The following is a 13,198-nucleotide window of genomic DNA, read 5'->3' as shown; positions in this document are numbered from 1 at the left end:
CTCTTGTTCTCTCACTGCTAGTTCTGGCCCAATCCAACTCAAGAAAAGGGAAACTTTCCTGAGGATAAAGAGCATGCCACTTGTATTGTCTCTTTTAAAAGGTTTTATATCTGTGCTGCTGCTCAAAATCTCACTGTGCGCAATTCTAATTGGTTAATGCGTGCTCATTTATTTCTTTGGCCAGCTTCTTCATTCCTCAAGTATCTGCTCTGTCTCCCTGTTCCTCTTTGGAAGCTATCCATGATGCACTCATGTTAAGGTCATGGTTTCTGGCATTGTGTAACGTACTGGCCTTTTACTGTTTTGTTAATTCCTTATGCTGTCTCTAGCCTTTCATAATTTTGTTTTTATTTTTAATTATTACAATGGTGAAATATCTTAATCTTTTATTATAATTATTCCATTTTTCTTTATATTTTATGGAATATAGATTATATTCAAGCCATAACTGGGGAGGGGAATTGGTTCTTTATAAGGGACCTCTTCTTTGCATGGTAATTTAAATAATTTTATGTCAGTATTTCTCAAAATGTGGTTATCCAGAATTGAAGTAGCTAACTATCCTATCATGATTTTTTTTTCACCCATTTCGTTAACTTGGAGAGACCTTAACCATACTTCTTTTTGTACCTGGAAATAAAATAAAACCAATAATGTCTAATGAATACTTGGACTGGAGAAAGGATTGATGGCTTACTTCCATGAACAAACTGGCTATCATTCTGGGGATTGTATCAGCGTATCAAAAGTTTAAATCAACTGTGTGGTTTAACTAAATTAAACTAGTATGTCTTTGAGAAGAGTGGGGCCTATGGAGGATGATAGATAGTTTTGTATTAATGTACAGGCTGATGCATCTTCCTGAAATAATAATGTGACTTTTAAAGCAAATACCGTGTATATTATTTTGCTAATAGTTGTAGTTAAAAAATGTTGCAAGTGGCCTCACATGCTGTCCCATTACCGAGATGCTATCCATCTGCAGAGGGAGTGGCAGAGGCACACCAATGCACTTGTGCACTGTTGAATATGATGGTGCATTATTTCAGATTTGATTCAGAAGAGGATGTCCAGAAAACACAGGAGCACTAATGTAGCACCCATCTGTTATCACAGGAGTTGATACACGGACACTTCCATACCTGTCATAGAGTCTTAAAGGATAATGGGATAACCTACCTACAGGGTTACCTACAAACCATCCCACAGAAATAACTTCAGGATTTGGAAGACTAGAAAAAGTCTCATGTATCTAATGTTCCACTCAGAACTTTCTGTGTTTGATTATTTTGATACTCTTATAAATTCAGCGTTGTTGTTTTTTTCCTTTATAGGACCGTCGCATAGAAGAGTTAACTGTTTTGCTAGGCCAGTACCGAAGGGTGAAAGAGATAATGCTAGCGGTCCAAGGTATAATTAATTACTGATGTATTGACTGGAAGGTCCTCAAAATGGTCTCATCTAATTTAATAACTAAAATTTATCTAATGCTCAAAAAAATGGCCAACTGCCTTCATTACTGTCTCTTCTTTGTAGCTCTGTGGATATTTGTGTTGAACTCAGTGTAATAACCTCTATGTTTATTATGTAGTCATATGCTTTTCATCAGTAGATTGCAGTGTCAATATGGGAAAAGTAAAAGAAGATTAAACAATTTTTTGCTCTACTATTTGTGTTTATAGCAGGCAAACATAGCTTAATATTGATTAGAGCTATAATCCACAAGCTACTATATAGAAATACAGTTGTGGAAAAAACAGCCTATTTCCATTTCCTTTAAAATTGAATAGCTTGTGCGGTTGTTTCAGAGGGAACATTTTAAAATAAAACGATTATGCAGCTGTTTACTACAAGGTAATATAAAAAAGTAAAAGAAAGAGAAATAGCTTGCTGCTGACATGTTGAAAATAACTAAAGAAAGGCTGTATTCAGAAGGCAACAGTTTGCCCAGCTACAGGCTGGATTAAATAAGAAGAGACATCTTACATCTAAGGAATTACATCTAAACAGACACGACAAAGAGGGTGTGGATAATATTTGGAGGGAAATACAGGAGATTTATTTAAGAAAATTAGGATAACATGCTATGTAAATATAGAACTCATAGATCTCCTGAAGAAAGAAAATTAAAGTGAAAATATTTGGAGCAACTTTGTTAAAAAGACTGTAAAATTGATGATGGGTAGAAAGATTTGATCACTGAATTAGAGCTAGATATGAAGTTGAAATGGGTCCTAGAAAATACAACTAACAATCAAGCTGCTGAGATATACTGAACCACAATGTGAAAACAGGAGTATTAGAGAAGGCCTGATCCTTGGAAAAATAAAAGGCAATCAAAAATAGGCTAATAGAAGACAACATGACTTATATTATCTCTGGTGATTTAAACTTGAACTTATAAAAACTCAAAAAAGCAGTTATTGACAGGCAATGTAGACAATCACTAAGAATCAGAAAGAACTGAACAGCCAAGTACAGATTGAAAGATAAAGAAAAAACTGATCAAATCACCCTTTTTATACAAGGAATAGATATGGATAAAAAATCACCATATCTTTGCCTGCAAATGCCTTTCAATCATTAGCAAGTCAAGAAGAAGTGATAAAACTCTCATTTAATAACTGTAAAACATTCATAACAGTAAAAGTTGTACAATAATTACATTGGAACACATTTTTAAAACCTTATCATTAAAAGGGGAAAGAATGCCAGCAAGATAAGTTGGTGAGTGTAACATAAATGTAATGTGTTTTGTATTCTGTGTAATTCATAACCTTATCACATGTGCAGGAATTTAGAGAACATTGTAACATAACAAATATTCCATTTATGTTCTCTAGGAAGCTTCATTGTTTGAGATCTCAATCACCTCAATTGTCCGAAATGGTATAGGGTTTCCTGCCTGAGCAGGGGGTTGGACTAGATGACCTCCAAGGTCCCTTCCAACTTTACTTTTACTACTACTACTACTACTACTACTACTACTACTACTATTATTATTATTATTATTATTACCTGTATAGAATGCAAAAGTCTCCAGATGTGAGAGCTCAAAGTATTGCTTAGTTACTATAATAATAATTTTGACAATGGAAGCATTATTATTGTTTAATAATGATTTTCCCACAACAACGTAAAACTAATGAGAAAAACAATCAAAGTTGAAAGAATATTAGCTGGTATTTGGTCTCCTATGTCTACATTCTTCAAACTGTCCTCTTTAAGCATGAAACATTTATTGGATGGGATGGCATATTGTATTCAGATAATTCTTGCTTCCATTGTTAAAATGATTTCATGCTTAATCTATTTTCTCTGTGTTCACTTATCTTCATGACTAGGCTTTTCTAAATCCAGACAGGAACTGTGACATTTTATGTGGATATCTAGTCAGAATGGAAAATATATATATAGAACATTTATTCTTCCTTCTTTAAAACAAAAGCTGCATACCCAAATAAAATAAGTTTTAAATCTATTTAGCCATAATAATGTATAACTAATGCATTATAGTTTTAGTAAAGCTATAATTATAGTATTGCAGTTTAAATAAAGCTATAGTGTAATACTTGCTGACATGGTACATAACTTGACATCAAAAATTACTTTAATCATCATATTTCTCATCTTGTAGTCATTATTAGGCTAATGCCAAGACTAATCCTTTAATATTTCTTAAATGATAGGTCTAGCAAAAAGGTTGTGCTAAATTGCTCAGTTTTTCCCCAGAGCAGGCAAAAAATACAGGAAGAACTGCAAGAAGTAACTTCTCTATGGCCTTGCCTCCATTTATCTAAATGTAATATGTAAACTAAATATTATGGGGCAATATTTTATTGTGTATGGTTATATTTTCCAGTTGTGTAATGTATCTTTAAAAGAGCTTATTTACCGCAAAACTTTCAGTGATCCAATCTGCTGTAATTAACTATGTTTGGCTATTATGGGTAAAACTGTAATGGAACAACATAAAAAATAACTTGATTATTGTACCATCCTTCTCTTTCTCTCTCTCTCTCTCTCTCTCTTTCCCTCCCTCCCTCCCTCCCTCCACATATTCATACATATATAGTACTTTATATTTCTTACATATATGGTATTTATATATTATAGCTTTGATTTAATGTTACATAAATTATATTTTCTTTAAATATAATTTGATTAGCACCTCCTTCTATATAGGGAAATCTAACAAATATTATTTGGCATGAAACTCTGAAGATTTTCCCTCTGAAATAAGTCATGTGCAATTATCTATATCTTCAACAGAGATCTTTGAATCTATTTGTTTTGAGGAAAACTTTTTTTAGCCAGAAGCTTCTTATATATTGTTATAACATGAAACAATCTATATTTGTTTTTCTCAAACATTGAAAAATATTAAAATTACCTTGCCTTCTATGAATAGTTACTAGAGAACTACTTATCAAGAATAATTATGCTTTTTAAGCATCCTCAAAATGTATCCGAGTTATAATACTGCACTATCTATATTTATTTAATTTAATGAGACAAATATTATTTATTTATACAATTTATTAGCTGCCCATCTTACCATAGGGTAATTCTGGGAGACTTACAATTACATCTAAGTTAAAACATAAAAAGTTAACAAAAAAAAAACATTAAAACCAAAGACACATGGAGAGGGTGGGGAAAGGTGGGATCTGTTATTATTCAATCAACCACCTCCATTGGGCTGGTTCCCCCATTGAAGCCTCAAGCTGAGTGGCAAAGCCATGTCTTAAGGCCCTTACAAAAAGATAAGAGGGTTGGGGCCAACCTCACAATGGGGGGGCAAGATGTTCCAGCAGAGAAGGCCCTCTTCCTGGACCCCGCCAGCCAGAATAATCGGGCTGATGGGATCCGCAGCATGCCTCCTCTGCTGGCACAAATCATATGGACCAATCCCAGTGGGATGAGACAATCCCTCAAATAACCTGGACTCATGCCATGAAAGGCTTTAAAGGTGATTACCAACTCCTTGAATTGCACTCGGAAGCAGATGGGTAGTGTTACAGAGGCCATTCTTGGGGCTCCCAAAACTACCCGCCCTGCTGCACTCTGCACCAGCTGTAGCTCAAATGATGCTCAATCATCTTAATTAATTAGTATTTGTAATGTTTTTTCTACAAGGACCAATGTTAATGAATTACTTCATCAAATCTCTAAATTTAAAATTATTTACAGTAGATGTATTCTTTCATTTTAGGGTTACAGAAGAGAACCCTAATAATCTAGCCACCTGATACGTTAAAAGCTGTAGAGCTGTATTTACATGATTGCCAAAAACTAGAAGCCTAGGTGGCTCAGTGGTTAGAATGCAGTACTGCAGGCTACTTCTGCTGACTGCCAGCTGCCAGCAGTTCAGCAGTTCGATTCTGACCGGCTCAAGGTTGACTCAGCCTTCCATCCTTCTGAGGTTGGTAAAATGAGGATCCAGATTGTTGGGGGCAATATGCTGACTCTGTAAACCGCTTAGAGAGGGCTGTAAAGCACTATGAAGTGGTATATATGTCTAAGTGCTATTGCTAATTCAGATCTAATTACTTCAAAACCCCATTCTTCCCCATCTAGTGATTTGGTTCTTCTATATACAGGGTTTATGTTTCAATTTCATAAGACATTTAAAGCAGAACAGATTCTCAGTTTTGATTGTGTCAGCTGTAACTTATAATTTTATGTGGTGATTTATACTGAACGGGCCATGATTCTTGAAATTAATTCTTGCTCATAGCATAATATGATTTTTAATTATCTAAGGCAAAATATTCAATCATTCATAATTTACTAATGATATACTGGGAAATTATAATTTCCTTAGCTTTTTAAGATCCTTTATTTATTTGTACTTTATCCTTATATTTGCATTTTTACATACTTTGTATAAAAAATAAATTTCTGGGACTAGTTCCTGCGGTTATCTTGTAAAGATTTTTGGAAGTGATTTGCCATTAAGTTCTTCCCAGGGCTGAGGGAGAGTGACTGGCCCAAGGTCACTCAGCTGGTTTCGTGCCTAAGGTGGAACTAGCACTTAGCTGTCTTCTGGTTAATAGCTAGTGCCTTAATTACTACACCAAACTGACATTCTTAAATTCCTTCAACCATTTTCAATTCTAAATTACAACTTCAGGAAATTATATCTTTTCCTTTCTAGAAAATGTAGAATTATGTAGTTGTTAAAGCAGTGGTTCTCAACGTTTGTGTGACGGCAACCCCCGTCACACAAACGTGCTGCGCATGCGTGGGGCGGCGCGCATGCGCAGCGGTGCCCCCATGCGCGGCACGCATGCGCAGCGGCGCCCCCTGAGGGGGGAAAATGGCGGATCGCCTTGTTTGGCGACCCCCGAGAAATGGTCGATCGACCCCAAATGGGGTCGCGACCCATAGGTTGAGAACCGCTGTGTTAAAGAGATTATGTAACAATCAGCAACATATATCAGGAATTGTTTATTAAATGAATCCACTTTATTTAACTTTTCTTGCTGAATTCTTTACATATTTGATTTTAGCCAATTGGTATTTAGACTTTGGTAATATTGTGAGCTTTTGTCCTTTTAACTGATGTTTTCAAAATTTTGCACCTTCAAGGGACCTCAGAAAGAGTTTTGTCTGGTAGTGGTGAAGTTGATTTTGAAGCAACTTTAAGGAAATGGAACCACATGCATGCGCCACAAATAGAATATAAATCAGAGGTTGGTTTGCTTATTCTTTCTTTCAGTTATGCACTTAATTTGTCACTTTTTTCTGTGAAAGTTAATCACACTGAAATGCTTTTTACATAGATACCTCAAGGGGACTTGGCCCCACCTATATTGCTTTCTGCACCACAAAAAATTCTGGAAATCAGGTAAGAGCTGTTTTTTTCCTTAGTTTGTTGATGTAGCTGAATGTATCCTATTTCTGCTATACAATTTTTTTTTCACAGTTAATTGTGGGCTACTTATGTATGTTTGGGTATATAGCCTAAGTTAGGGTTAAACTAAGTAAAAGATTGCCCCTTATATTCTGTTTAAATTAAATTCAAATTCAAATAACACTATATTGTTATCATCAGCAGAGGAAGCTCTCCAGTTCCCTCAAATAAACTATCTTTGACAAATGGGGAAACCCTGGAATTTCAAAATAGGTAAGAAAATAACTGTGAAAATTTTTTGATCAAATTATCAAAGTCATTGTAACAGGTACCGTTACAATGAGTTAGAAAAACTTGTGTATTCTGGTCCATCTGTAGGAGTTTATTGTCTAGTTTATCTAAATGAGGTTTTCTGTCAATATATCCATTGATGCATATACCTCATGCTGTTACCTTTCAAAGTAGATTATGTTATGAAAAGCACAGAAAAGAGTATAGCACTGAATGAAAGAAGTTAAAATAAGTGGTAAGGGGAAAAAAGGAAACAAATCTCAAGTTGATCTAATTTAAGCACCACTTCTGAATTTTCTCTTTTGGAGGATATTATTAAATCCATCAGCCAAAGCTTTTATGTCTTCCCCTTCCTCACAGCCTATTCACTCGTTCTTTATACATTTATGTGTTTTCTTTATATGATCTATAAAGTGCAATTCATTCTTCCTCCTTTGCCTCCCACATGGTCTAATAATAATTCAGTTATTATGTTCACAGTCTATTTTGTTTTCCTTTGATAAACAAATCAGTCGCCCTGGAGGCTCTGTGTTCTGGCATTTGGGTAGCAAGGAAAAAATTCTTGTATTCCCGATGTATCTGTCAAAAACCAGTACACTTCTGGCCTTCATATACAATGTATATTACAAATTATGTCCATATTAACATTCTGGAAGCATCTTAACTTGCTCTAGTCTATTTGCATGTACATGGACACACCCATGTCTTAACAGCTAAGAGTTTTACTGGTGGCATTTATTATTCAAACTTAAGATTGCAGGTTATGTGGGAGGGTTTTGTAAATGTCAAATAATTGTTGCTATCATCAATGTGATTTGGTATATGTATGATTTCATTAATTATTGCCATTATATTTTGAAGGATATCTCAGAAAAAAATTTCAAGTAGTCTAGAAGACTTGCAAAGTGAATCTCTGGAAAAGGTTAGCTCCAATATTTCAATTTTTGTCTAATAAATATGCATAATATACATAAAGCTGGATATAAAGCTCAATCCATAGAAGTTTCATGTAGCAGAATAATTCTAATTCCACTGTTGCCTTACTGAGATAAAAAAAAATGGTCTGTACTGTCAAATACATCAATATCTGCTAAATCACCAACATCAGGAAGAAACTATATATTTGATAAATTCTGAACAACATATGCAATATAAATCCAAATCTAAAATAATTTGATTGCACATAACTAACTATACTCATTTATTCATCATGAAGATAATGTATAGTTTAATAGGCTAATCTGTGGGCTTTCCATTGTATTCCTTCAGTATAATTTGTGTTCTCATGTATAGTAAATGAAGAACTAACTTTCCCAATTACTATATAATTCTAAGGTTTATTTTCTCCTTGTTTTCCACATTTACTTTGTTCTTTTGTGGTGTATAATTTGGATGTCCATACTAGGGATCTCGGAGTCCTAGTGGACAATCATTTAAATATGAGCCAGCGGTGTGCTGAAGCTGCCAAAAAAGCCAACACAGTGCATTAACTGCATTAACAGAGGGATAGAATCAAGATCACGTGAAGTATTAATACCACTCTACAATGCCTTGGTAAGGCCATACTTGAAATACTGCATCCAGTTTTGGTCACCACGATGTAAAAAAGATGTTGAGACTCTAGAAAGAGTACAGAGAAGAGCAACAAAGATAATTAGGGGACTGGAGGTTAAAACATATAAGGAAAGGTTGATGGAATTGGGTATGTCTAGTTTAATGAAGAGAAGGACGAGGGGAGACATGATAGCAGTGTTCCAATATCTCAGGGGCTACCACAGAGAAGAGAGAGTCAAGCTATTTTCCAAAGTGCCTGAAGGCAGGACAAGAAACAAAGGATGGAAACTAATCAAGGAGAGAAGCAACCTAGAACTAAGGAGAAACTTCCTGACAGTTAGAACAATTAACGAGTGAAACAACCTGCCTCCATAAGCGGTGAATGCTCCAACACTGGAAGTTTTTAAGAAGAAACTGGACAGCCGTTTGTCCAAAATGGTATAAGGTTACCTGCCTGAGCAGGGGGTTGGCCTTGATGACCTCCAAGGTCCCTTCCAACTTTATTATTATTATTATTATTATTATTATTATTATTATTATTATTATTATTATTATTATTATTATTATTATTATATAACAGATTTTAGTGAGACCTTGAGATTGATATACTGTAATGCTGATACCAGAGATTGTGTTGATACCATGTGCAATTGGCAGATAGATCCTAGGCAGAAGCTGAAATAGCTGATTATGGCCAAAAACTTGAAAGGGAGACCTCATACCCTTAGGCCAGAAATGGTAGGTTTGTTAATGTTTATCGGGAATATTACAGATTCTGTTCCATTTGCAGCATCCTAACTGAACCATACCATGTACCGGAGCCCTGGGATTCCATACTTGTGAGAATTTGTTTTATAAAACTGTTGACCATCCATTAATGAAGTTTTTCTTCAGTGCACACCTTTCTCTGAAGTTGCTCAGTTGCAACTTATTTCCAGCTGAATTCACTATAAACAGATTGTTCTATTTCTATTTTTAGTATAATAAAACGATGGAACAGAAGATTTGCATCACTTCCATGCATTCTCTGTGCTGCCTATATTGCTGAATCCAACCTGTATAACCTAAATGCAAAAATGTATTGCCATTCACTTTCAGAGGGAAATCAGCAGGTCTTTCATTCCACATACAGAAACAATATAAGCACTGATTAGTACAATTAGTATATCTTTCATTGTGTTCATGGAGGAGTGGTGAGATTGGAGTGGATGTTATTTTTACTATATTCCACCATGTCCTATGTATATGGATTTCTGCATTTTACTATATTCCAACATGTCCTATGTATATGGATTTCTGCAGTAGCCAACTTTTGAAGTTTGTTTTCTGTGAATTAATGATCAGAAAGAATGGAAGGTGACTCCATTCAGCATACTGTCTGTAGCAACTCATGCAACAGATTCCATTGACTTGGTAGAAGCTAGACTTAGAAGACAGAATAAAAGGGTTGGAAGGGACCTTCGGGTCTTATAGTCCAAACCCCTGCTCGAGCATAAGATCTTATACCAAAAGATTGTCCAATCTGTTCTTGAAAGCCTCAAATGATGGAGCACCCACAATTTCTGGAGGCAAGCTGTTCCATGATTGTCTTCACTTTCAGGAAATTTCCTCTTAGTTCTAGATTGGATCTCTCTTTAATGATCTTCCACCCATTACTTCTTGCCCTGCCCTCTGGTGCCTTGGAGAATAGGTTGACACCTCTTCTGTGTGACAGTCCCTCAAGTATTGGAATACAGCTTCTGTGTGACTTGTAGTCCTTCTCTTTGTTAGAGTAGACATACCTAGTTCTTTCAGCTATTCATTGTACAGTTTAGCCTCCAGACCCCTTATCATTCTCTGTATTTTTATGAGAAATGACATGCACATTAATAGCAGTATAGCAGGACACTGGATATTGAGGAGAAAATAAACCTGTTATTGTTATCCGACAGACTGGACTAAAAATATCACATCATTTATGTCTACACTAATCTTTTGTTACTTTCTCTCCCTCATACTTTGAAATTGCCCTTCTTGCAACTTCATAGCATGTTGATGGGAAACCAGTAGAACGTGATCTAGGAGAAGAGGTATATTAACTCCATTTTAACATTTACACTCTGAAAACCATTTCTTTATTTTGTGTGTAATTTTCTTATCTGTGTTACCATGGAATGTGTGCTTGAGAATTTTTGTATGTGGGCAGTCTGTGCAAATGAGCCAAGCTTTTATTTTTAATTTTTGCATAATAAATATTTTAAGTTAAGTCTTAAAATTAACATTTTCTAAGGCTAACGAGTAGGTATAATAGGATGAAGTCATGTCAAAATGCTTGTGTAACTAAATATTAACACATTACTCCTTGCTTTCCTAATCTATAAATGATAAAAAATTAGGTATTTGTAACAAATGGACTGTGTAGGCTTCTCAACAGTGGGAATAGTTAAATGGGCCATAAAAGCTATCCATGGGTATTCAGCATAGAATTCAGGCACTCAGAAGGTATCAAGTGTCAGATAAATTAAGGACATCCATGGTGCATCTGTTCCAGATATCACACAGATGGTGGCATTTATTTCCTTAAATAATATAGTGATTCCAGTAGCATACAAGGATAAATTAAGATAAAATAATTAGATAAAATATAGATTTTGATATGTGGCATGTAAATATTTATATGTGATGAACACTGCCCTCATTACTCTATTTTTAGCTGTCAAATCCTGCTCTCTGATATATTCTTTAATCCAGAAAGTCATATCTCTCCACAATAGTAGAGAATGTTTGAGCACAGTGAGAATTTCTATATTGGCCAAATATTTTTATTTCTCAGAAGATAAATGCTGATAGCTGCTGACCAAAACAAGTGTAGTGTATTTTAGAAATAATGCTGACTTAATTATTTTTCTCTTTTTGTTAAAAAAAAAAATTGTAACGTGCATAGAATAAAACTCACGTGAAAAGCAGCAAGTATCAAACCTTGCCAGGAAAACTTCCTCGAGCAGCACACAATGGAGATAACCACTTGTACAATACACCTGCTACTCCATGTTGTATAAATGGCAGTGAGGACAACGGCATACAGAGCCTGAGTATGTACTGTGGAAACAACAATGAGCTTGCTATCTATGTGCGTTTGTGTGTGGTTTAAAAATATTTTTAAAATGCCGCAGAGCAAAAATTTGGACTTGGTTGTCAGAATAATATGTTATCAAAAGTAATGAATCTTAATTTCCATCAATATATGGCTCTTACACTGTAGAAAATTGGATTTCCTAATTCTCTGAATTCAGAACTGTAAGCTTCATAATTAGTTGATGGTAGCCCTAAAATATAATTAATCTGAGAGTTTGGAGTGTCTATTATTCTGGGAAGAATTTTGTGGATACTGAATTGTTATATCCATTGCAAAGGCTGGAAATGAACAACTGCAGGGATATGCGCAGAAAAGTCACAACGGCAACCACAACAATATGATATGTGACATACATTAAAAACCTTGTGGACACCTCTGTTCATGATTATAATAAATCACTGTCAGACCAAGGCAATGATGTCCATGCCAGTGTAGGCCCAGGAAAGATAACTTCCATTATTTACTTGTATTACTATAGTTTCTTCATTCTTAATTTATCATTATTTAATATACTGCCTACATGTTGTTGTAAACCTATTGCACCTTTTTGAATTGCTAATTAGAAATGTCATCATGTCAGCTGAAGCTACCCACAAATTTAACTGGGGCATGTAAATAAGCTGCATGACTTAATGGTTGAATTCCTAAGAACTAGGCCACAGGGATCTGCCTCTGCTTTTCATTTACATTATAGAGACGCTCAAAAACTCAGGCCTGTCGAAATAATAAACAGCCCTTTTCAAATGCATAGATTCTCCTTGGAAAAAAAGATCTTTGGCCTCTCTTTATAAATAAAACTGATAGCTGAGCATAGAAGATCAGCATGATTTGTTTTTAAGGAGGGAAAACATGCACATTTTTGCTACAAATTGTTTGCATTTTAAGTTGTACATTTCTCATAGTACAAGATTTTCATCTGTACGTAGCACACTCTGCTCCTGAGCATTCAAATTCATCTGCTTTACTATTTTGCCTCCTGTCCATGTTTTTATTTTTCTTCCTTTGGCTGTTTGCTTTCTCTGCTTTTCTTTAACTTTGTTTTGCTTCAATTTTACATCCTCTTTGCTTCTTCATATGGCTTTCTGCTTCTTGGAATGAGTGAAGATCGCATCAGGAGTGTCAGTGCACCAATATTAGGTATTGTATACCTAACTAAAATGCCACCTTTATGCTAGAAATAAATAACTTTATTGAAAAGACGAATTGCAGGGAGTTGCCTTTTTTAATTGTGATTTCTGATCCAGCAAGTGAAAGCCACATATGGTCCTAATAATACAAGACTGTGTTTAGAGAGCAACACGAGGGATTCTGTGGTTTTTAATGGATACTGGACATGCTTGAAATCTGTATTTAGTGCTTCAAGGGAAAACACTTAGGTT

The 13,198-nt window shown here is 35.0% G+C and overlaps 1 protein-coding gene across 13 annotated transcripts in view; it reads left to right on the top strand.

Moving 5' to 3' along the window:
- Positions 1-13,198, top strand: part of PPFIBP2 (PPFIA binding protein 2) — a 140,317-nt gene that overhangs the window by 109,032 nt on the left and 18,087 nt on the right. For 11 of the 13 annotated variants that reach the window (XM_039340374.1, XM_039340373.1, XM_039340376.1 and 8 more), the window contains 7 exons: positions 1,335-1,410; positions 6,595-6,698; positions 6,789-6,853; positions 7,061-7,132; positions 8,012-8,072; positions 10,732-10,773; positions 11,628-11,775. In XM_039340374.1, coding sequence (XP_039196308.1) covers positions 1,335-1,410; positions 6,595-6,698; positions 6,789-6,853; positions 7,061-7,132; positions 8,012-8,072; positions 10,732-10,773; positions 11,628-11,775 — 568 coding nt within the window. The remainder of the gene's footprint in view (positions 1-1,334; positions 1,411-6,594; positions 6,699-6,788; positions 6,854-7,060; positions 7,133-8,011; positions 8,073-10,731; positions 10,774-11,627; positions 11,776-13,198) is intronic. The other 2 variants (XM_039340375.1, XM_039340377.1) reach the window with 2 other exon arrangements.

This window comes from Crotalus tigris, unplaced genomic scaffold (genome assembly GCF_016545835.1).
Source record: "Crotalus tigris isolate CLP2741 ecotype Arizona unplaced genomic scaffold, ASM1654583v1 scf7180000017744.3724543626:3957646, whole genome shotgun sequence".
Taxonomy (NCBI): Eukaryota; Metazoa; Chordata; class Lepidosauria; order Squamata; family Viperidae; genus Crotalus; species Crotalus tigris.
The sequence above is the reverse complement of the archived record's forward strand: the minus strand, read 5'-3'. Positions and strand labels throughout refer to the sequence as shown.